Genomic DNA, 25,734 nt, shown 5'->3' on the forward strand with positions numbered 1-25,734 from the left:
AATAAAAGTGGATGATGTTTTATTGATAACGCCGTCCTGCCCGCTGAGTGCTCTGATGGAGACTTCACTCCAGCAGCTCGTCTCTCTCCGCCAGCAGTTATTATTTATATTTCTATTTATTTATATAGTGACGAATGACCACAGGCGTTATCTTCACAGAGCAGGTCTAGACGTTGCTCTATAATTCACAGAGAACCCACGTTACCCCGTGTTCCAGCGCCGGGGCCACGGGGGCCAGAACACGGGTAGAAACCTGTGTGGTGGAGACGCAGTGGTTTGGTGGACTGATCTGGAATGAGGTTGACGTCTGTCAGGACGCTCTCAGATTAAATGGATTATCAGGAGCGGGAATAGAAGAAAACAAAACATCAGTGTTTACAGTTACAAATAGCAGTTTCATGCAACGTGGATCTGGATCGTATCTTTGTATCTAGATTATATCTGGGTTATATCTAGATTATATCCTTGAAAAACGTCTCATCTTTCATGAAGCATATTCCGGCAGTAGTTGTTTGAACCTGTAAATGTTTCTTTAGATTAAAGTGTTTGGATGATGACAGCGTTCTCACAGCTGGAAGGCTGAACTATCTTTCTAATTCACACACTGAACAAGTCCTCAAGAGTTGTGATGTGTACTCATGTGCATGCTAGTATGTCTTTCTTTACTTTAAAATGTCTTTTCAGTTGAATGTATTAGTACTTTAATTACGTCTTTTCTTTCTGGAACTGTGATGGAATAGTTATTTTTTAAATCCTAATTACGTAACGCCGTTCCATGTGTTGCGTTGCTCCCCAAGCCTGCCTACCATTTCATATTTCATATAAAGAGATCAATAAATTAAATGGGTAATATATCTTTTTTTGTGACAAACTCATCATGATGTCCAAACTAGATTCTTTCTTTAATCATTTACAATTTTTCATGTCTGACTTTAATTGTGATCATTTCATGAAGAGTTTGGTTCCAAGATAAAGAGCAATAAGGTAAACTAGTAGATAAGTCTTTAAAGCATGTGACAGCGTCTGAGTGAATGAACCTGTCGATCTGCCTGTTGTAGGGGAAAGGGCAAAGGGTCGTTGCCATGGTGCTGAAGGAGCTTCCTGCTAAAAAGGCATCCTCAGAAGGAAACCCCCTCCTCACCGTGACAACCAAGGTTGGCATGACGACCTCGCTTGTTTTTTTTTATTTCGCACTGCTCAGAGATTTATTTTTGTTCTTTTTATTTTATTTTTGCTTATTACATGGCTCTGTTGAATACTCGATTCTGATTGGTCAATCACGGCGTTCTACGGTCTGTTATCTCTTTATAACAGACTGTTGCTACGTATAGCAGACCGTTGCTACGTATAACAGAGCGTTGCTACGTATAGCAGAGCGTTGCTACGTATACCAGACCGTTGCTACGTATAACAGAGCGTTGCTACGTATAGCAGAGCGTTGCTACGTATACCAGACCGTTGCTACGTATACCAGACCGTTGCTACGTATACCAGAGCGTTGCTACGTATAACAGACCTTTGCTATGTATAGCAGGCCGTTGCTACGTATAGCAGACCGTTGCTATGTATAACAGAGCGTTGCTACGTATAGCAGACCGTTGCTACGTATAACAGAGCGTTGCTACGTATAACAGACCTTTGCTATGTATAGCAGGCCGTTGCTACGTATAGCAGACCGTTGCTATGTATAACAGACCGTTGCTACGTATAGCAGACCGTTGCTATGTATAACAGACCGTTGCTACGTATAGCAGACCGTTGCTACGTATAGCAGACCGTTGCTACGTATAGCAGGCCGTTGCTATGTATAGCAGACCGTTGCTACGTATAGCAGACCGTTGCTACGTATAGCAGACCGTTGCTACGTATAACAGACCTTTGCTACGTATAACAGAGCGTTGCTACGTATAGCAGACCGTTGCTACGTATAGCAGCCCGTTGCTACGTATAGCAGACCGTTGCTACGTATAGCAGGCCGTTGCTACGTCTAGCAGGCCGTTCCTACGTATAGCAGGCCGTTGCTACGTATACCAGCCCGTTGCTACGTATAGCAGACCGTTGCTACGTATACCAGACCGTTGCTACGTATAACAGAGCGTTGCTACGTATAACAGACCTTTGCTACGTATAACAGAGCGTTGCTACGTATAACAGACCGTTGCTACGTATAACAGACCGTTGCTAAGTATAACAGGTTGTTGCTACGTATAACAAAGCGTTGCTACGTATAACAGACCGTTGCTACGTATAGTAGACCGTTGCTACGTATAACAGACCGTTGCTACGTATAGCAGACCGTTGCTACGTATACCAGACCGTTGCTACGTATACCAGACCGTTGCTACGTATAACAGACCGTTTCTACGTATAGCAGAGCGTTGCTACGTATAGCAGAGCGTTGCTACGTATACCAGACCGTTGCTACGTATAACAGACCTTTGCTATGTATAACAGAGCGATGCTACGTATAACAGACCGTTGCTATGTATAGCAGGCCGTTGCTACGTATAGCAGACCGTTGCTACGTATACCAGACCGTTGCTACGTATAGCAGACCGTTGCTACGTATAACAGACCGTTGCTACGTATAATAGACCGTTGCTACGTATAGCAGAGCGTTGCTATGTATACCAGACCGTTGCTACGTATAACAGAGCGTTGCTACGTATAACAGGCCGTTGCTACGTGTAGCAGACCGTTGCTACGTATACCAGACCGTTGCTACGTATAGCAGACCGTTGCTACGTATAGCAGACCGTTGCTACGTATAGCAGAGCGTTGCTACGTATACCAGACTGTTGCTACGTATAACAGAGCATTGCTACGTATAACAGACCTTTGCTACGTATAACAGACCGTTGCTACGTATAACAGACCGTTGCTACGTATACCAGACCGTTGCTACGTATAACAGACCGTTGCTACGTATAGCAGACCGTTGCTATGTATACCAGACCGTTGCTACGTATAGCAGACCGTTGCTACGTATAGCAGACCGTTGCTACGTATAGCAGACCGTTGCTACGTATACCAGACCGTTGCTACGTATAGCAGACCGTTGCTACGTATAGCAGACCGTTGCTACGTATAGCAGAGCGTTGCTACGTATACCAGACCGTTGCTACGTATAACAGAGCGTTGCTACGTATAACAGACCTTTGCTACGTATAACAGACCGTTGCTACGTATAACAGACCGTTGCTACGTATACCAGACCGTTGCTACGTATAACAGACCGTTGATACGTATAACAGACCGTTGCTACGTATACCAGACCGTTGCTACGTATACCAGACCGTTGCTATGTATAACAGACCGTTGCTACGTATAACAGAGCGTTGCTACATATAGGAGACCGTTGCTGCGTATAACAAACCGTTGCTACGTATACCAGACCGTTGCTACGTATACCAGACCGTTGCTACGTATAGCAGACCGTTGCTACGTATAGCAGACCGTTGCTATGTATACCAGACCGTTGCTACGTATAGCAGACCGTTGCTACGTATAGCAGACCGTTGCTACGTATAGCAGAGCGTTGCTACATATACCAGACCGTTGCTACGTATAGCAGAGCGTTGCTACGTATACCAGACCGTTGCTACGTATAACAGACCGTTGCTACGTATACCAGACCGTTGCTACGTATAGCAGAGCGTTGCTACGTATACCAGACCGTTGCTACGTATAACAGAGCGTTGCTACGTATAACAGACCTTTGCTACGTATAACAGAGCGTTGCTACGTATAACAGACCGTTGCTACGTATAACAGACCGTTGCTAAGTATAACAGGTTGTTGCTACGTATAACAAAGCGTTGCTACGTATAACAGACCGTTGCTACGTATAGTAGACCGTTGCTACGTATAACAGACCGTTGCTACGTATAGCAGACCGTTGCTACGTATAGCAGACCGTTGCTACGTATACCAGACCGTTGCTACGTATACCAGACCGTTGCTACGTATAACAGACCGTTTCTACGTATAGCAGAGCGTTGCTACGTATAGCAGAGCGTTGCTACGTATACCAGACCGTTGCTACGTATAACAGACCTTTGCTATGTATAACAGAGCGATGCTACGTATAACAGACCGTTGCTATGTATAGCAGGCCGTTGCTACGTATAGCAGACCGTTGCTACGTATATCAGACCGTTGCTACGTATAGCAGACCGTTGCTACGTATAACAGACCGTTGCTACGTATAATAGACCGTTGCTACGTATAGCAGAGCGTTGCTATGTATACCAGACCGTTGCTACGTATAACAGAGCGTTGCTACGTATAACAGGCCGTTGCTACGTGTAGCAGACCGTTGCTACGTATACCAGACCGTTGCTACGTATAGCAGACCGTTGCTACGTATAGCAGACCGTTGCTACGTATAGCAGAGCGTTGCTACGTATACCAGACTGTTGCTACGTATAACAGAGCGTTGCTACGTATAACAGACCTTTGCTACGTATAACAGACCGTTGCTACGTATAACAGACCGTTGCTACGTATACCAGACCGTTGCTACGTATAACAGACCGTTGCTACGTATAGCAGACCGTTGCTACGTATACCAGACCGTTGCTACGTATAGCAGACCGTTGCTACGTATAGCAGACCGTTGCTACGTATACCAGACCGTTGCTACGTATAGCAGACCGTTGCTACGTATAGCAGACCGTTGCTACGTATAGCAGAGCGTTGCTACGTATACCAGACCGTTGCTACGTATAACAGAGCGTTGCTACGTATAACAGACCTTTGCTACGTATAACAGACCGTTGCTACGTATAACAGACCGTTGCTACGTATACCAGACCGTTGCTACGTATAACAGACCGTTGATACGTATAACAGACCGTTGCTACGTATACCAGACCGTTGCTACGTATACCAGACCGTTGCTATGTATAACAGACCGTTGCTACGTATAACAGAGCGTTGCTACATATAGCAGACCGTTGCTGCGTATAACAAACCGTTGCTACGTATACCAGACCGTTGCTACGTATACCAGACCGTTGCTACGTATAGCAGACCGTTGCTACGTATAGCAGACCGTTGCTATGTATACCAGACCGTTGCTACGTATAGCAGACCGTTGCTACGTATAGCAGACCGTTGCTACGTATAGCAGAGCGTTGCTACGTATACCAGACCGTTGCTACGTATAACAGAGCGTTGCTACGTATAACAGACCGTTGCTACGTATACCAGACCGTTGCTACGTATACCAGACCGTTGCTACGTATAACAGACTGTTGCTACGTATAACAGACCGTTGCTACGTATACCAGACCGTTGCTACGTATACCAAACCGTTGCTACGTATACCAAACCGTTGCTACGTATACCAGACCGTTGCTACGTATACCAGACCGTTGCTACGTATAACAGACCGTTGCTACGTATAACAGAGCGTTGCTACATATAGCAGACCGTTGCTGCGTATAACAAACCGTTGCTATGGACACAGTTCTGATGTCGGACTCTGGAGGAGCGTTTATGTGTCTAAATATTGATTTCTTCAGTAAGTAGCCGTGTGATAAGCAGGATAATGTTCAGCTAGCGGCTCATTATAGTGAAATACTGTAAACCCCGACAGGGTGATGCTGCACCCCGACGCAGAGCTAGATAGACATCTAGATACAAGGATCTAGATCTAATGATACGATCTAGATCTAATGATACGATCTAGATCTAATGATACGATCTAGATGTAATGATACGATCTAGATGTAATGATACGATCTAGATCTAATGATACGATCTAGATCTAATGATACGATCTAGATCTAATGATACGATCTAGATGTAATGATACGATCTAGATCTAATGATACGATCTAGATGTAATGATACGATCTAGATCTAATGATACGATCTAGATCTAATGATACGATCTAGATCTAATGATACGATCTAGATCTAATGATACGATCTAGATGTAATGATACGATCTAGATCTAATGATACGATCTAGATCTAATGATACGATCTAGATGTAATGATACGATCTAGATCTAATGATACGATCTAGATGTAATGATACGATCTAGATCTAATGATACGATCTAGATCTAATGATACGATCTAGATGTAATGATACGATCTAGATACAAGAATATAATCGAGAGTCAAATATCAGATACAAACTAAACTTACAAGGAACTAGATACAAGAATAAGATCTAGATACAAGAACCCAGATACCAGGATACAATCTAGATAAAACAATACAACCTAGAGACTGTACAAGGATCTAGATACAGGGATATAATCTACATACCATATATATATCTATATGGTATGATATATAGGTATGATGGTATCTAGATAAATGTGTTTCTTTTATATTCTATTAATAACCTGTGTGTGATCTAGTCTTTGTTGTGGCGTTTGTCCTGCTGGTTGAAGTGAGGTTTAGTCTGGATGTCTTTTAGTGGACGCGGTGCTGTTCTGCTCTTTCACAGGATTAAATACAAACATATTCCAGTTGGCATGTGAAAGTACACGGCTGTGTGGATTAGGATTAGGAGGCCAGACACACACACACACACACACACACACACTGACTGAACCACTGAATTAAAGGTTGTACTTTGTCCTGCGTTTCCCAGAATGCCTTTCAGCAACCCCCGGAGAGCTGGCAGTAATGACTGTGTTTACATTCACACTAATACTCCACTGTTATTCTGAATAGGACGATATAGTGAATGTGATACGGGTCATATAAACAGCATGTCGTGTTTGGATCATCGTCAGATGAAGACGTGTGATCTGGTTCTGTGAACACGTAGACAGAACATCCACTATACGAGTCTCTATCCCTCCGTACAACAGCACCACTACTACTAACACACAGAGAGGCTACAGGCGTGTTGGTCATTCTCTCGTCTGTTTCATAAACTATGAAATTCTGTGAAAGACTCAGTTTGAAGTTGTTGAGGAGATTCTTCTCAGATCAATTTAGAAATCTGATTTTCTCCTCGCGGTGTGACCGGATCAGAAGAGGTTGTTGGTTTGTTCGAGAGTTTTCGGTCTCTATAAAATCTAAATGAATAAAAGAGCTAGCGGAGAGTCCCGACTTCACGTCCTGTCATTTATCGCTTGTGTACGTTGGACTTAATACAACAGACAGCAGAGTCACAGGCGAGCGCCATCTGTGCTCACGATGATCATTAAGACTTCAATGTGGTTCAGCGTGATAAAGAAGGGCGGTCAAGAGAGGCGGTCGAGAGAGGCGGTCGAGAGAGGCGGTCGAGAGAGGCGGTCGAGGATGGTCAAGAGAGGTGGTAAAGAGAGGCGGTAAAGAAAGGCGGTAGAGAGTGGTAAAGAGAGGCGGTAGAGAGAGGCGGTAGAGAGAGGCGGTAGAGAGAGGCGGTCGAGAGAGGCGGTCGAGGATGGTCAAGAGAGGTGGTAAAGAGAGGCGGTAAAGAAAGGCGGTAGAGAGTGGTAAAGAGAGGCGGTAGAGAGAGGCGGTAGAGAGAGGCGGTAGAGAGAGGCGGTAGAGAGAGGCGGTCGAGGGCGGTCAAGAGAGGCGGTCAAGAGAGGTGGTAAAGAGAGGCGGTCAAGAGAGGCGGTCAAGAGAGGCGGTCAAGAAGGGCGGTAAGGAAAGGTGGTAGAGGGTGGTCAAGAGAGGCGGTCAAGAGAGGCGGTCCAGAGAGGCAGTCGAGGGCGGTCAAGAGAGGCGGTCAAGAGAGGCGGTCAAGAGAGGCGGTCGAGGGCGGTCAAGAGAGGCGGTCAAGAGAGGCGGTCAAGAAGGGCGGTAAGGAAAGGTGGTAGAGGGTGGTCAAGAGAGGCGGTCAAGAGAGGCGGTCAAGAGAGGCGGTCAAGAGAGGCGGTCAAGAGAGGCGGTAGAGGGCGGTAAAGAGAGGCGGTAGAGAGCGGTAAAGAAAGGCGGTAGAGAGTGGTAAAGAGAGGCGGTAGAGAGAGGCGGTCAAGAGAGGCGGTCAAGAGAGGCGGTAAAGAGAGGCGGTAAAGAGAGGCGGTAGAGAGCGGTAAAGAAAGGCGGTAGAGAGTGGTAAAGAGAGGCGGTAGAGAAAGGCAGTAAAGAGAAGCGGTAGAGGGCGGTAAAGAAAGGCGGTAGAGAGTGGTAAAGAGAGGCGGTAGAGAGAGGCGGTCAAGAGAGGCGGTCCAGAGAGGCGGTCAAGAAAGGTGGTAGAGGGCGGTAAAGAGAGGCGGTCAAGAGAGGCGGTCAAGAAAGGTGGTAGAGGGCGGTAAAGAGAGGCGGTCAAGAAGGGCGGTAAGGAAAGGTGGTAGAGGGTGGTAGAGGGTGGTCAAGAGAGGCGGTCAAGAGAGGCGGTCAAGAGAGGTGGTCAAGAGAGGCGGTAAAGAGAGGCGGTAGAGGGCGGTAAAGAGAGGCGGTAGAGAGCGGTAAAGAAAGACGGTAAAGAAAGGCGGTAGAGAGTGGTAAAGAGAGGCGGTAGAGAAAGGCGGTAGAGAGTGGTAAAGAGAGGCGGTAGAGAAAGGCGGTAAAGAAAGGCGGTAGAGAGTGGTAAAGAGAGGCGGTAGAGAGTGGTAAAGAGAGGCGGTAGAGAGTGGTAAAGAGAGGCGGTAGAGAGCAGTAAAGAGAGGCGGTAGAGAGTGGTGGTAGAGTCTGTGGTGTCTAACTGGTGGTTCTAGTCTGTGGTGTCTAACCGGTGGTTCTGGTCTGTGGTGTCTAACCGGTGGTTCTGGTCTGTGGTGTCTAACCGATGGTTCTGGTCTGTGGTGTCTAACCGATGGTTCTGGTCTGTGGTGTCTAACCGATGGTTCTGGTCTGTGGTGTCTAACCGATGGTTCTGGTCTGTGGTGTCTAACCGGTGGTTCTGGTCTGTGGTGTCTAACCGATGGTTCTGGTCTGTGGTGTCTAACCGATGGTTCTGGTCTGTGGTGTCTAACCGGTGGTTCTGGTCTGTGGTGTCTAACCGGTGGTTCTGGTCTGTGGTGTCTAACCGATGGTTCTGGTCTGTGGTGTCTAACCGATGGTTCTGGTCTGTGGTGTCTAACCGATGATTCTGGTCTGTGGTGTCTAACCGGTGGTTCTGGTCTGTGGTGTCTAACCGGTGGTTCTGTTCTGTGGTGTCTAACCGGTGGTTCTGTTCTGTGGTGTCTAACCGGTGGTTCTGTTCTGTGGTGTCTAACCGGTGGTTCTGTTCTGTGGTGTCTAACTGGTGGTTCTGTTCTGTGGTGTCTAACTGGTGGTTCTGTTCTGTGGTGTCTAACTGGTGGTTCTGGTCTGTGGTGTCTAACTGGTGGTTCTGGTCTCCAGCTGGTCCGGGAGCAGCAGGAGAGTCGACCCCTGCTGAGTCCCTCCATCGATGACTTCCTGTCAGAGAGCCGGAGCGACGCCCCCCCCATCCGACCTCTCACCTCCAACACAGCAGGTAGACTCCCCCCAATCATCACCTCCATCTCCCTCCATCTCCCCCTCTATCTTCCCTCTATCTCCCCTCTATCTCCCCTCTATCTCCCCTCTATCTCCCCTCTATCTCCCCTCTATCTACCCCTCTATCTCCCTCCATCTCCCCCTCTATCTCCCCCTCTATCTCCCCTCTATCTCCCCTCTATCTCCCCTCTATCTACCCCTCTATCTCCCTCCATCTCCCCCTCTATCTCCCCCTCTATCTCCCCTCTATCTCCCCTCTATCTCCCTCCATCTCCCCCTCTATCTCCCCCTCTATCTCCCCTCTATCTCCCCCTCTATCTACCCTCTATCTCCCCCTCTATCTCCCCTCTATCTACCCCTCTATCTCCCTCTATCTCCCCCTCTATCTCCCCTCTATCTCCCCTCTATCTCCCTCCATCTCCCCCTCTATCTCCCCCTCTATCTCCCCCCTCTATCTCCCCCTCTATCTACCCCTCTATCTCCCCCTCTATCTCCCCTCTATCAACCCCTCTATCTCCCCCCTCTATCTCCCCCTCTATCTACCATCTATCTCCCCCTCTATCTCCCCTCTATCTCCCCTCTATCAACCCCTCTATCTCCCCCCTCTATCTCCCCCTCTATCTACCATCTATCTCCCCCTCTATCTCCCCTCTATCTCCCCCTCTATCTACCCCTCTATCTCCCCCTCTATCTCCCCTCTATCAACCCCTCTATCTCCCCCCTCTATCTCCCCCTCTATCTACCATCTATCTCCCCCTCTATCTCCCCTCTATCTCCCCTCTATCTACCCCTCTATCTCCCTCCATCTCCCCCTCTATCTCCCTCCATCTCCCTCCATCTCCCTCCATCTCCCCCTCTATCTCCCCTCTAACTCCCCTCTATCTCCCCTCTATCTCCCCCTCTATCTCCCCTCCATCTCCCCCTCTATCTCCCCTCTATCAACCCCTCTATCTCCCCCTCTATCTCCCCCTCTATCTCCCCTCTATCTCCCCTCTATCAACCCCTCTATCTCCCCCTCTATCTCCCCCTCTATCTCCCCTCTATCTCCCCTCTATCAACCCCTCTATCACCCCCTCTATCTCCCCTCTAACTCCCCCTCTAACTCCCCCTCTATCTCCCCTCTATCTCCCCTCTATCTCCCCCTCTATCTCCCCCTCTATCTCCCCTCTATCTCCCCTCTATCAACCCCTCTATCACCCCCTCTATCTCCCCTCTAACTCCCCCTCTATCTCCCCCTCTATCTCCCCTCTATCTCCCCTCTATCAACCCCTCTATCACCCCCTCTATCTCCCCTCTAACTCCCCCTCTAACTCCCCCTCTATCAACCCCTCTATCTCCCCCTCTATCTCCCCTCTATCTCCCCTCTATCTCCCCTCTATCTCCCCTCTATCTCCCCCTCTATCTAGACAGGATGGATGATAGTAATAATCCCTCTGATCCATCGTTGGCTCTAATTCAGCCGATATCTGTGTTCATCCTCGACAACAACATCCACCCTCCTGTTTTCTGTCTTCTCTCCATCCTTCACCTTTTATTCCTCCTCTAACCTCCCCTCTTCTTCGTCTCCCTCTCTCTCTTCCTGTCCTCCTCTAACTTTGTGTCCTTGGCTGTCCTCCGTCCTCCTCTGTGCCCATCTGTCACCTCCGACTCAGCAGGTACACCTCCCATTAATTAACACCTCCCTTCTGCTCCGTCCTCCTGTCCTCCTGTCTGCTCTGTCCTCCTCCTGTCTGCTCTGTCCTCCTGTCCTCCTCCTGTCTGCTCTGTCCTCCTCCTGTCTGCTCTGTCCTCCTGTCCTCCTCCTGTCTGCTCTGTCCTCCTCCCGTCTGCTCTGTCCTCCTGTCCTCCTCCTGTCTGCTCTGTCCTCCTCCTGTCTGCTCTGTCCTCCTCCTGTCTGCTCTGTCCTCCTGTCCTCCTCCTGTCTGCTCTGTCCTCCTCCCGTCTGCTCTGTCCTCCTGTCCTCCTCCTGTCTGCTCTGTCCTCCTCCTGTCTGCTCTGTCCTCCTCCTGTCTGCTCTGTCCTCCTGTCCTCCTCCTGTCTGCTCTGTCCTCCTCCTGTCTGCTCTGTCCTCCTGTCCTCCTCCTGTCTGCTCTGTCCTCCTCCCGTCTGCTCTGTCCTCCTGTCCTCCTCCTGTCTGCTCTGTCCTCCTCCTGTCTGCTCTGTCCTCCTGTCCTCCTCCTGTCTGCTCTGTCCTCCTCCTGTCTGCTCTGTCCTCCTCCTGTCTGCTCTGTCCTCCTCCCTTCTGCTCTGTCCTCCTGTCTGCCCTGTCCTCCTCCCTTCTGCTCTGTCCTCCTGTCCTCCTCCTGTCTGCTCTGTCCTCCTGTCCTCCTCCTGTCTGCTCTGTCCTCCTCCTGTCTGCTCTGTCCTCCTCCCTTCTGCTCTGTCCTCCTGTCTGCTCTGTCCTCCTCCCTTCTGCTCTGTCCTCCTGTCCTCCTCCTGTCTGCTCTGTCCTCCCTTCTGCTCCGTCCTCCTGTCCTCCTCCTGTCTGCTCTGTCCTCCTCCCGTCTGCTCCGTCCTCCTCTCCTCCTCCCGTCTGCTCTGTCCTCCTCCCTTCTGCTCCGTCCTCCCTTCTGCTCCGTCCTCCTGTCTGCTCTGTCCTCCTCCCTTCTGCTCCGTCCTCCTGTCCTCCTGTCCTCCTGTCCTCCTGTCCTCCTCCTGTCTGCTCTGTCCTCCTCCCTTCTGCTCCGTCCTCCTGTCCTCCTGTCCTCCTCCTGTCTGCTCTGTCCTCCTCCCTTCTGCTGCGTCCTCCTGTCCTCCTGTCCTCCTGTCCTCCTCCCTTCTGCTCCGTCCTCCTGTCCTCCTGTCCTCCTCCTTTCTGCTCTGTCCTCCTCCCTTCTGCTGCGTCCTCCTGTCCTCCTGTCCTCCTCCCTTCTGCTCCGTCCTCCTGTCCTCCTGTCCTCCTGTCCTCCTGTCCTCCAGTCCTCCTGTCCTCCTCCCGTCTGTTCTGTCCTCCTCCCTTCTGCTCCGTCCTCCTGTCCTCCTGTCCTCCTGTCCTCCTCCCGTCTGCTCTGTCCTCCTCCCTTCTGCTCCTTCCTCCTGTCCTCCTCCTGTCTGTTCTGTCCTCCTCCTGTCTGCTCTGTCCTCCTGTCTGCTCTGTCCTCCTCCCGTCTGCTCTTTCCTCCTGTCCTCCTCCCATCTGCTCTGTCCTCCTGTCTGCTCTGTCCTCCTCCCGTCTGCTCTGTCCTCCTCCCTTCTGCTCCGTCCTCCTGTCCTCCTCCTGTCTGCTCTGTCCTCCTGTCCTCCTCCTGTCTGCTCTGTCCTCCTGGCCTCCTCCTGTCTGCTCTGTCCTCCTGGCCTCCTCCTGTCTGCTCTGTCCTCCTGTCCTCCTCCTGTCTGCTCTGTCCTCCTCTAGACTAGAAGACTGAAAGACTAGAAGACTGAAAGACTAAAAAGACTGAAAGACTAGAAGACTAGAAGCCTGAAAGACTAGAAGACTGAAAGACTAGAAGACTAGAAGACTGAAAGACTAGAAGACTAGAAGACTGAAAGACTAGAAGACTAGAAGACTGAAAGACTAGAAGACTAAACGACTAAACGACTAGAAGACTGAAAGACTAGAAGACTAGAAGACTGAACGACTAGAAGACTGAAAGACTAGAAGACTAAACGACTAAAATACTAGAAGACTAGAAGACTAAACGACCAGAAGACTGAAAGAATACAAGACTAGAAGAATGAAAGACTAGAAGACTAGAGGAATGAAAGACTAGAAGACTAAACGACTAAACGTCTAAACATCTAAACGACTAAACGACTAGAAGACTGAAAGACTGAAAGACTAGAAGACTAAACGACTAGAAGACTGAAAGACTACAAGACTGAAAGACTAGAAGACTAGAAGACTGAAAGATTAGAAGACTAGAAGACTGAAAGACTAGAAGACTGAAAGACTAGAAGACTAGAAGACTAGAAGCCTGAAAGACTAGAAGACTGAAAGACTAGAAGACTGAACAACTAAATAACTAGAAGACTAGAAGCCTGAAAGACTAGAAGACTGAACGACTAAAGAACTAGAAGACTAGAAGCCTGAAAGACTAGAAGACTGAACGACTAAAAGACTGAAAGACTAGAAGACTGAACGACTAGAAGACTAGAAGCCTGAAAGACTAGAAGACTGAACGACTAGAAGACTAGAAGACTAAACGACAGCAGCTGTGGTTTCATGTGTTCTGGTCCAGCTGGAGATCAAACTGTGAGTTCGTGTTTCAGGGTTTGATGATGACCTTTAAAGGTCACTGAGTTCATACAGACAATAACATATCTCTGTTCCTTCAGATGAACATTGAGTCTAATATTCAGGAGTTATTGATTATAGAGCTCAAAGACATCTAATCACATTTAAATAGGTACGACGGAGTATTAGGGCCACATTGAGGAAAAAATAATCTGAGATTTAGAGAATAAAGTCAGAATATTTTAAAGTAGTAATTTTTTCTCGTAAAGTTACGACTTTTTCTTGTTAAGTTACGACTTTATTCTCGTAATGTTACGACTTTATTCTCGTAATGTTACGACTTTATTCTCGTAATGTTACGACTTTTTCTCGTTAAGTTACGACTTTATTCTCGTAATATTACGACTTTATTCTCGTAAAGTTATGACTTTATTCTCGTAATGTTACGACTTTTTCTTAAGTTACGACTTTATTCTCGTAATGTTACGACTTTTTCTCGTTAAGTTACGACTTTATTCTCGTAATATTACGACTTTATTCTCGTAAAGTTATGACTTTATTCTCGTAATGTTACGACTTTTTCTTGTTAAGTTACGACTTTATTCTCGCAATGTTACGACTTTATTCTCGTAATGTTACGACTTTTTCTCGTTAAGTTATGACTTTATTCTCGTAATATTACGACTTTATTCTCGTAATGTTACGACTTTATTCTCGTAATATTGCGACTTTATTCTCGTAATATTATGACTTTATTCTCGTAATGTTACGACTTTTTCTCGTTAAATTATGACTTTATTCTCGTTAAATTATGACTTTATTCTCGTAATATTACGACTTTATTCTTGTAAAGTTATGACTTTGTTCTCGTAATGTTACGACTTTTTCTTGTTAAGTTACGACTTTATTCTCGCAATGTTACGACTTTATTCTCGTAATGTTACGACTTTTTCTCGTTAAGTTATGACTTTATTCTCGTAGTGTTACGAATTTATTCTCGTTAAGTTATGACTTTATTCTCGTAATGTTACGACTTTTTCTCGTTAAGTTATGACTTTATTCTCGTAATGTTACGACTTTTTCTCGTTAAGTTATGACTTTATTCTCGTAATATTACACCTTTATTCTCGTAAAGTTATGACTTTAATTCATTATATTACGATTTTTTTTCTCGTAATATTATGACTTTATTCTCGAAATATTACGACTTTATTCTTGTAAAGTTATGACTTTATTCTCGTAATGTTACGACTTTTTCTCGTTAAGTTATGACTTTATTCTCATTATATTACGACTTTATTCTCGTTAAGTTCTGACTTTATTCTCGTAGTGTTACGACTTTTTCTCGTTAAGTTATGACTTTATTCTCGTAATATTACACCTTTATTCTCGTAAAGTTATGACTTTAATTCATTATATTACGACTTTTTTTCTCGTTAAGTTATGACTTTATTCTCGTAATATTACACCTTTATTCTCGTAAAGTTATGACTTTAATTCATTATATTACGACTTTTTTTCTCGTAATATTACGACTTTATTCTCGAAATATTACGACTTTATTCTTGTAAAGTTATGACTTTATTCTCGTAATGTTACGACTTTTTCTCGTTAAGTTATGACTTTATTTTCGTAATATTACGACTTTATTCTCGTAAAGTTCTGACTTTATTCTCGTAATATTACGACTTTATTCTTGTAAAGTTCTGACTTTATTCTCGTAATATTACGACTTTATTCTTGTAAAGTTATGACTTTATTCTCGTAGTGTTACGAATTTATTCTCGTTAAGTTATGACTTTATTCTCGTAATGTTACGACTTTTTCTCGTTAAGTTATGACTTTATTCTCATAATATTACGACTTTATTCTCGTAAAGTTATGACTTTATTCTCGTAATGTTACGACTTTATTCTCGTAAAGTTATGACTATTCTTGTAATGTTACGACTTTTTCTCGTTAAGTTATGACTTTATTCTCGTAATATTACGACTTTATTCTCGTAAAGTTATGACTTTATTCTCGTAATGTTACGACTTTTTCTCGTTAAGTTATGACTTTATTCTTGTAAAGTTATGACTTTATTCTCGTAGTGTTACGACTTTATTCTCGTAAAGTCATGACTTTATTTTCGTAATGTTACGACTATTCTCGTAAAGTTATGACTTTATTCTCATTATATTACGACTTTATTCTCGTAAAGTTATGACTTTATTTTCGTAATATTACGACTTTATTCTCGTAAAGTTCTGACTTTATTCTCGTAATATTACGACTTTATTCTTGTAAAGTTATGACTTCATTCTCGTAGTGTTACGAATTTATTCTCGTTAAGTTATGACTTTATTCTTGTAATGTTACGACTTTTTCTCGTTAAGTTATGACTTTATTCTCGTAATGTTACGACTTTTTCTCGTTAAGTTATGACTTTATTCTCGTAATATTACACCTTTATTCTCGTAAAGTTATGAATTTAATTCATTATATTACGACTTTTTTTCTCGTAATATTACGACTTTATTCTCGAAATATTACGACTTTATTCTTGTAAAGTTATGACTTTATTCTCGTAATGTTACGACTTTTTCTCGTTAAGTTATGATTTTATTTTCGTAATATTACGACTTTATTCTCGTAAAGTTCTGACTTTATTCTCGTAATATTACGACTTTATTCTTGTAAAGTTCTGACTTTATTCTCGTAATATTACGACTTTATTCTTGTAAAGTTATGACTTTATTCTCGTAGTGTTACGAATTTATTCTCGTTAAGTTATGACTTTATTCTCGTAATGTTACGTCTTTTTCTCGTTAAGTTATGACTTTATTCTCGTAATATTACACCTTTATTCTCGTAAAGTTATGACTTTAATTCAATATATTACGACTTTTTTTCTCGTAATGTTACGACTTTATTCTGGTAATATTACGACTTTATTCTTGTAAAGTTATGACTTTATTCTCGTAGTGTTACGAATTTATTCTCGTTAAGTTATGACTTTATTCTCGTAGTGTTACGAATTTATTCTCGTTAAGTTATGACTTTATTCTCGTAATGTTACGACTTTTTCTCGTTAAGTTATGACTTTATTCTCGTAACATTACACCTTTATTCTCGTAAAGTTATGACTTTAATTCATTATATTACGACTTTTTTTCTCGTAATATTACGACTTTATTCTCGAAATATTACGACTTTATTCTTGTAAAGTTATGACTTTATTCTCGTAATGTTACGACTTTTTCTCGTTAAGTTATGACTTTATTTTCGTAATATTACGACTTTATTCTCGTAAAGTTCTGACTTTATTCTCGTAATATTATGACTTTATTCTTGTAAAGTTCTGACTTTATTCTCGTAATATTACGACTTTATTCTTGTAAAGTTATGACTTTATTCTCGTAGTGTTACGAATTTATTCTCGTTAAGTTATGACTTTATTCTCGTAATGTTACGACTTTTTCTCGTTAAGTTATGACTTTATTCTCGTAATATTACACCTTTATTCTCGTAAAGTTATGACTTTAATTCATTATATTACGACTTTTTTTCTCGTAATGTTACGACTTTATTCTGGTAATATTCTGACTTTATTGTGTAAATCTCAGATGTGTTTTCCCTCAGTGTGGCCCTAATACTCCGTAGTACATTGTCTCTTTGGCCCTCACTGCATTAGACTTATAAACTATATACTGAGACTATAAACTGTGTTACCTTCATCACAATGATCACATGTTTTGCGGCTCCAGACAGATTTTTTTTTTTTTTGTTGCCTAAAATGTCTCTTTAGATAGTAAAGGTTGCTGACCCCTGACCCCTGACCTCTGACCCCTGGGTTAGAGTGAATGAACACAGATGATACCGGCGGTCCACCTCGCGCGAATAAAGCGAGGCGAAGATTTGCTTCTCTCTTGGTGTGAACGCAACACGAGACAGTTATCAGACATTAACCTCCGTCCTGTCCTCCTGCAGTTCTGTCCACAGCTCTGGACCTGGTGGACCTCAGTGAGCCGGGGGACGACGGCGGCGGCGGCGGCGTGAGTAGTGGTGGTGGTGGTAGCAGCGGCAGCGGCGGCGTGAGTAGTGGTGGCGGCGGCGGCGGCGGCGTGAGTAGTGGTGGCGGCGGCGGCAGTAACAAGGACCAGAGGAGGAGTCCTCTGAGGAGGAAGGGCAGCTCGAGGAGCCCTCGGCGCCGGACGAGACCTGATGAGACGGAGCTGATCCAGGTGGAGGTGGAACACCTGCCGGACAGCCCCAGAACACCTGAGAGGATCTCTCTGGACTCAGGTACTGAAGACTGAACCAGCACACAGGAACAGGAAGTCAGGTGGACTAAAGGCTGAAGCTGAAGCTCCCAGTGGGGGGGGGCTGCTGTCGGTTCATTTAGTTAAAAGCTCTGATCTCAGCCAGCGGAGGCTGATTTAATCTGAGCTTTTAATGTGATGAGCACTTCCTGTCTCATGTGATCACAGGTTCAGGATTCAGGTCAAACCTCTGAGTGGTTTCAGTGATTCCAGGTTTCCTGTCTTATCTCTGTAGTTCTGGTTCATGTCAGTGATGTCGTGTTAGCGCTGATCTCTGATGTGTTCACAGTCAGTCTGTCCTCTCCTCTGGACAAATGGGACGAGGTGAACCTGGACGTGGAGGACGGAGGACGCAGGAGGAGACACGAGAAGAGATGCACCTCCCACCACTCCTCCAGTGAACTGCTTTGGTGAATATGGCTGCCGATCTATTGACTGTATATTAACATCATATCAGAAAGATTAATACAGTTTCGAGGTCTATCTGTAGAATATGTTACGGAAATGAAAAAAAGACTAATTTTTAAATCAACACTTCCTGCTTTCATTTCAAAATAAAAGCCCTCAAGCGTTTCTTCTGTGGACCGAATTCCTTCATTTGTTAACACAAGGCTTTTATTCTGAAATATGTGCCGGTCAGTGCTGTAGAACATGCAGTGACTTGGAGAGCTCCATGAATGAATATAGTATGGGGTTTTAATGGTGGATTAATACTATTATTTACAAATTACCACATGCTTCTGAACCTTTCTCCGTCTAAAATAAATATAAATGATATTTATAATGAAATGAAATGGACATTAAAAGGCAAACTCTATGTAGAAAGAAAGAGCTGACAGCAGCAGCAGGAACACAGCCGACACGCAGCTGGTGTGAACACCCGACGCGTCTATCACGCAGCCGCCACGTGCTCTTGACGTTCCATGTGTGTCCCGGGCTTAACGCGGCGCTAACGCGGCTCTAACGCGGCTCTAACGCGGCTCTAACGCGGCTCTAACGCAGCTCTAACGCGGCTCTAACGCGGCGCTAATGCTAACATCTGGTTCTGTATTTTGTTCCTTCAGGTCTGCAGAGTTTAAAACGGATCCTCTAACCAAGAACTCCTTCGACATCCACAGCTTCGATGACCTCGACTTCATATCTTCAACACAGGTGAGTAGTGCTGCTGATACTTCTACTGTAGTACTTCAGTATTCGACTGGTTCTACTCCGGGTAGAACTGAAGCTGTGAAGAGAAACTAAACAACCTGGACCAGATCCAGTGAGTAGTTCAGGGAGCGTGGGATAATAGGATGTTCCCTGCTGCTGAGTTCAGGTGTTCTAACGTCTCTTTAAACGCGACTCTGAAGACCTTCTGGACGTTTCCTGGTGTCTGTTGTTTAGTCTCTACTGTCTCTACTGTCTTTACTGTCTCTACTGTCTTTACTGTCTCTACTGTCTCACTGTCTCACTGTCTCTACTGTCTCACTGTCTCTTCTGTCTCTACTGTCTCTAGTGTCTCACTGTCTCTACTGTCTCTAGTGTCTCACTGTCTCTACTGTCTCTACTGTCTCACTGTCTCTACTGTCTCTACTGTCTCTACTGTCTCTACTGTCTCACTGTCTCTACTGTCTCTAGTGTCTCACTGTCTCTACTGTCTCTACTGTCTCTACTGTCTCACTGTCTCTACTGTCTCTAGTGTCTCTACTGTCTCTTCTGTCTCTAGTGTCTCACTGTCTCTACTGTCTCTACTGTCTCTACTGTCTCACTGTCTCTACTGTCTCTAGTGTCTCTACTGTCTCTTCTGTCTCTAGTGTCTCACTGTCTCTACTGTCTGTACTGTCTCACTGACGGCTGCTGGCTGTCCTCTGTGTGTCTTCAGGACAGCGCGGCGTCCCGACAGCGCCGACGGACTCGTTCCCTTCTGGCCAGAAACGAGTCTCTGGAGGACGAGTTTGTCAGAGCGAAGGCTGCTGTGGAGGTACGAACACACACACACACACGCACACACACACACACACACACACACACACACACACACACACACACACACACACACACACACACACACACACACACACACACACACAAACTCTGATCTTCAGGACAAAGTTGTTGGTGAAACTATGAACTTCAGTTTGTCCTTCACTCTCCAGCTAAACCCCCCCGTTCTAAAGAAGTCTCCTCTTCCCAGCAGCGTCCGTGAGGACGGACCGCTCTACAGCAGCTCAGTGTTCAATATCAGAGATCAGATATCTGATATCAGATATCATCGTGTAGCTGATCACAGATCTGTACTTCCTGTTATCTGAGAACTCTGATTCAGCAACATTCAGATTAATAACGCTGCTCTCAGGTCAGCAGGAAGCTGCAGACTCAGCATCAGTTCTCATATCGGACACTGAAGAAAAGAATATATATGTAGTATACATATATATATACAGTATATATATATATATAAATACTGTATATATATGTATATATATATATTTCCCCGCTGGGCCGGGATGCCACCTCAGCCGGCGCATGCCGGCCCTCACTTTCATTGCACCACGGGGTTTTGCTTGCACCCTCTGACTCAAACGTGCGTTAGACTCCTTGGTCCGTGTTTCAAGACGGGTCGGGTGGGCTGCTGACATCACCGCAGACCCCTGACGCCTTTACGTGGGCCGAGCCCCACCCTGGGGGTCGACGGTGTACCGGGAGCAGGGAGCCCCGTCACGGTGCGGCGAGGTCCGGGCGGGGAGCGCTGTAAAGCTGTGGCTGCGATCCACCTCAGATCTCGGTCTGAAACAAAGTGGTATCTGTGCATCCCTAGTATATATACAGTATATACTGTATATAGATATACAGTATGTATATACTGTATATCTATATACACGGATCAGCCATAACATGATGACCACCTGCCTGATATTGAGTAGGTCCCCCCCCCTGACCGGTGGCGGCGTGGACTCCACCAGACTCGGTGATTAAAGTGCAGTTCATCTCAGACTCCGGTGTCGAAGCGTTGGTGCTCTTCAATCCCGTCAGCTCGGTTCAGTGGACCAATCGCAGCGTCTCGTCTGATTAAAAGCTCGTCCTCATCACAGTTCAGGTGTTTTAATCCTCAGAGACGCCGAGGACGCTGCTGACGGACTGACGCGGTTTTACATACGAGTCCATGATAACATATAGTTACTGTATTTAGTGAGGTCCAGCAGTGGAGTGGAGCTCCGGCTGCTGCTTTCATTCTGCTGTAAAGCCACATTTCAAAGTTCTGTTCTGTTAATAATCTGAATGTTTCCTAAAGCAGGATCAGTTTTATTAGTTATAGTGTAACATAAAGACATGACACATAACAATAGAAATAGTGACGCACCGATACCACTTCATTCAGATCGAGTACAAGTAGTACAAGGTATCGGTGCATCCCTAAATATAAGTGAAGGAATACGACTCCCAGGGTGCATCTCACTAACAACACATCAGACATTCACTTTCATTCATGTGGAGTTTAAAGACTCTAACTGGACTGTCTGTTTACCAGGAAGACATACTGCATTATGGGAAATGTAGGAGCCAACAGTCAGGCTCTGTGTTTCTAACGTGACGTGTTGTGTTTCAGTCGGACACAGAGTTCTGGGATAAGATGCAGGCGGAGTGGGAGGAGCTGGCTCGGAGGAACTGGCTGGAGGAGTCTGAGGGTCAGGGGTCGGTCCAGCCCTCCGTCTCACCTGTAGAGAAGGTGAGTTCATAACCTGCTGACCTCTCTGGTGAGAGGGGGGGGGATATATATTAATATAATGGATCTATCTGCTTCATCTGAGTCTATGTGGAGGAAGAAGGAGGTTACCGCTTTTATTGTGGTAGTCTGAGTAACGTGACGTCATATCCGTTCCGTATCCGTCAACCAAAACAAACCTCAGAGAGTCTAAAACGTTAAATCCAGCGTGGTAAACACTACACATCCAGTAAAGGATGGAAACACTTTGGGTTTCACACATTGACAGGAAAAGCAGAGCTAGACAGAGCAGAGCTAAAGCTGCATGCTAACTCTGTCACGGACAGGTAACGTTATGGTATGGAGGTAACGTTATGGTATGGCGGTAACGTTATGGTATGGAGGTAACGTTATGGTATGGTGGTAACGTTATGGTATGGTGGTAACGTTATGGTATGGTGGTAACGTTATGGTATGGTGGTAACGTTATGGTATGGAGGTAACGTTATGGTATGGAGGTAACGTTATGGTATGGAGGTAACGTTATGGTATGGTGGTAACGTTATGGTATGGAGGTAACGTTATGGTATGGAGGTAACGTTATGGTATGGAGGTAACGTTATGGTATGGTGGTAACGTTATGGTATGGAGGTAACGTTATGGTATGGAGGTAACGTTATGGTATGGAGGTAACGTTATGGTATGGAGGTAACGTTATGGTATGGAGGTAACGTTATGGTATGGAGGTAACGTTATGGTATGGAGGTAACGTTATGGTATGGTGGTAACGTTATGGTATGGTGGTAACGTTATGGTATGGAGGTAACGTTATGGTATGGAGGTAACGTTATGGTATGGTGGTAACGTTATGGTATGGTGGTAACGTTATGGTATGGAGGTAACGTTGTGGTATGGAGGTAACGTTGTGGTATGGTGGTAACGTTGTGGTATGGAGGTAACGTTATGGTATGGAGGTAACGTTATGGTATGGTGGTAACGTTATGGTATGGTGGTAACGTTATGGTATAGAGGTAACGTTATGGTACGGCGGTAACGTTATGGTACGGAGGTAACGTTATGGTATGGTGGTAACGTTATGGTACGGCGGTAACGTTATGGTACGGAGGTAACGTTATGGTATGGTGGTAACGTTATGGTACGGAGGTAACGTTATGGTATGGTGGTAACGTTATGGTACGGAGGTAACGTTATGGTATGGTGGTAACGTTATGGTACGGCGGTAACGTTATGGTACGGAGGTAACGTTATGGTATGGTGGTAACGTTATGGTATGGTGGTGACGTTATGGTATGGTGGTAATGTTATGGTATGGAGGTAACGTTATGCTATGGTGGTAACGTTATGTAGAGGTAACGTTATGGTATGGTGGTAACGTTATGGTACGGCGGTAACGTTATGGTACGGCGGTAACGTTATGGTATGGTGGTAACGTTATGGTATGGCGGTAACGTTATGGTACGGCGGTAACGTTATGGTATGGTGGTAACGTTATGGTATGGAGGTAACGTTATGGTACGGCGGTAACGTTATGGTACGGTGGTAACGTTATGGTACGGCGGTAACGTTATGGTATGTAGGTAACGTTATGGTATGGCGGTAACGTTATGGTATGGAGGTAACGTTATGGTATGGAGGTAACGTTATGGTATGGAGGTAACGTTATGGTATGGTGGTAACGTTATAGTATGGAGGTAACGTTATGGTATGGAGGTAACGTTATGGTATGGCGGTAACGTTATGGTATGGAGGTAACGTTATGGTATGGAGGTAACGTTATAGTATGGAGGTAACGTTATGGTATGGTGGTAACGTTATGGTATGGCGGTAATGTTATGGTATGGTGGTAACGTTATGGTATGGAGGTAACGTTATGGTATGGAGGTAACATTATGGTATGGTGGTAACGTTATGGTATGGAGGTAACGTTATGGTATGGTGGTAACGTTATGGTATGGAGGTAACGTTATGGTATGGTGGTAACGTTATGGTATGTAGGTAACGTTATGGTATGGAGGTAACCTGGTGGTGGAGCCGGCCGTCGCTCTCGTCTCCATGGTCAAATGGGCCGACGCTACGACTGTAGAGCACCCAGATACTGACATCTGTGTTCTCTGCATTGAAACGGCCCCGATGGAGCTGACCATGGATGGATAAAGAGAACGGAGCTGACGGGAGAGCTAGAGACCACCTTGGAGAAGTTAGAGGAAGTAGACACGTGTGACTACGTCCGCTTTTCAAAATAAGGTGTTAACAAAGGGAACTGTGTATACTAAATACATCTATGGAAATCAGATTGATGGATTATATTCACCAGAAGTATAAAACATTATAAATTAAAAAGAAAACTACCCCACTAATCTGTGAGGGAAATGTCTTTATTCTTTGATTTCTGGGTTGCTGGATAATCAATGTAATCAAGACTTCCTGACACTGATCCTGATATATGACCTCAGGACATCTCTGACTACATACATGCTGGAAATCAAACATTCTTACTGGATTCATTTAGAGATTTTACAAAGTAAAAGTCCCTAGAAGTGTAAGATTCATCTGGTTCCCTTCATGGTCTAGAGGTAAAACAGTTAAAGGGACAGTTTGTAACTTCTTCCAGGTATAAATCATTGCTGGTCGGTGTCTCATGGTCTCTCGTGTGTCTCATGGTCTCTCGTGTGTCTCATGGTCTCTCGTGTGTCTCCGCTGTTCAGACTCAGACTCCAACACAAACTCCAGTGAAGCACCAAAACCTCTTGGTTGTATCTAGTGAAGCTGTTAAACAGTGTTGGCCGCGGTCGGAGGACGCGGGGGAGACCGTAGCTTTGGTCTCCAGGACCGGAGTCTCTGCTCCTCTGCTCCTCTGCTCCTCTGCCTGCCTTCACTCACACACCACGCTCCTTCTCTCTCTCTCTCCACCTCTCACGTGCATGCTGCTCACTCCACACTGCAGAAGAGTTAGTTTAGCTCTGAGAATATCTCGTGAATGTTCAGTGGACGTTTGTGCAGAAATAACTGCTGCAGCTCCTCCAGACCAACAGAGGTTTCCCGTGTCTTGTGAAGTGACGGGGCTCCGCAGAGAGAAACGTTATCGTCTCCGACCAAAACTCCGGCGTCTCCCCCGTTCCCTCCGGCCGCGGTCGGGAGGCTGAGGCGGGAAAAGCCAACACTAGGATCAGCATTGATTCATGGAGAGACCTTGGTCTGGTCAGCTAACTGATATTGTGCTTTTAGCTGACGTGTGTCTCCTCACCGTTTTGACCAATGCTCGCTCACATTCAGGTAGCGCGTGCACACGGGCGAGCGCGAGCAACAGCACGCTGACTTTCGTTGACTTAACGGCCACAGTTGTCGCTTTTACAACCAATTTCTGATTCTTACGAACAGTCCCTTTAAAAACAATCCCAATAAATCAGAATGTCAGGATGCATTTCTCTCTCTTGAAGTCTTTTTATAGTTAGTAGACTGGAGTTATTATGAATAATGACAGATTATGACTGGGATGGATGTTTGTCAGCATTAATCTGTAGTTTTAATCCTCTGAACAGTAATCCCTCCTCCGCTCAGGTGTTACATCACCGCGGCGACAGATGTCGGCACGTTATCAAACCGCTTCTTCGTGAGCGGTTTACTCATCCCCTCATTTCTTCTTCTGTTGATGTAAATATAGTCGAGCTCTCTGTCCATTCAAATAGTTCATCAGGAACTAATCTCACATGTTTGATCTGTTCTGAATGAACCTTAAAGAGAGATTCAATTTAAAGAACCCTGGTATAACATTAAATATTATAATACTAAATATTATAACATTAAATATTAAATATTATAACATTAAATATTATAATACTAAATATTAAATATTATAATACTAAATATTATAACATTAAATATTAAATATTATAACATTAAATATGATAGTACTAAATATTAAATATTATAACATTAAATATGATAACACTAAATATTAAATATTATAATATTAAATATTATAACATTAAATATTATAACATTAAATATTATAATACTAAATAGTACAATACTAAATATTATAACATTAAACATTAAATATTATAATACTAAATATTATAACATTAAATATTAAATATTATAACATTAAATATTATAATACTAAATATTAAATATTATAACATTAAATATTATAATACTAAATATTAAATATTATAACATTAAATATT

The 25,734-nt window shown here is 44.7% G+C and overlaps 1 protein-coding gene across 5 annotated transcripts in view; it reads left to right on the forward strand.

Annotated features, from left to right (window-relative positions):
- The window catches only part of pex5lb (peroxisomal biogenesis factor 5-like b), a 49,720-nt gene that overhangs the window by 10,679 nt on the left and 13,307 nt on the right, over positions 1-25,734 (forward strand). For 2 of the 5 annotated variants that reach the window (XR_005205937.1, XM_037762976.1), the window contains exons 2-8: positions 1,059-1,154; positions 9,250-9,364; positions 17,513-17,827; positions 18,134-18,254; positions 18,909-18,996; positions 19,706-19,804; positions 21,431-21,550. Coding sequence is in view for 4 of the 5 variants with exons in the window: in XM_037762976.1 (XP_037618904.1) it covers positions 1,059-1,154; positions 9,250-9,364; positions 17,513-17,827; positions 18,134-18,254; positions 18,909-18,996; positions 19,706-19,804; positions 21,431-21,550 (954 nt within the window). In the remaining variant the exon portion in view is untranslated. The remainder of the gene's footprint in view (positions 1-1,058; positions 1,155-9,249; positions 9,365-17,512; positions 17,828-18,133; positions 18,255-18,908; positions 18,997-19,705; positions 19,805-21,430; positions 21,551-25,734) is intronic. The other 3 variants (XM_037762977.1, XM_037762980.1, XM_037762979.1) reach the window with 3 other exon arrangements.

This window comes from Sebastes umbrosus, unplaced genomic scaffold (genome assembly GCF_015220745.1).
Source record: "Sebastes umbrosus isolate fSebUmb1 unplaced genomic scaffold, fSebUmb1.pri scaffold_128_arrow_ctg1, whole genome shotgun sequence".
NCBI classification, from domain to species: domain Eukaryota; kingdom Metazoa; phylum Chordata; class Actinopteri; order Perciformes; family Sebastidae; genus Sebastes; species Sebastes umbrosus.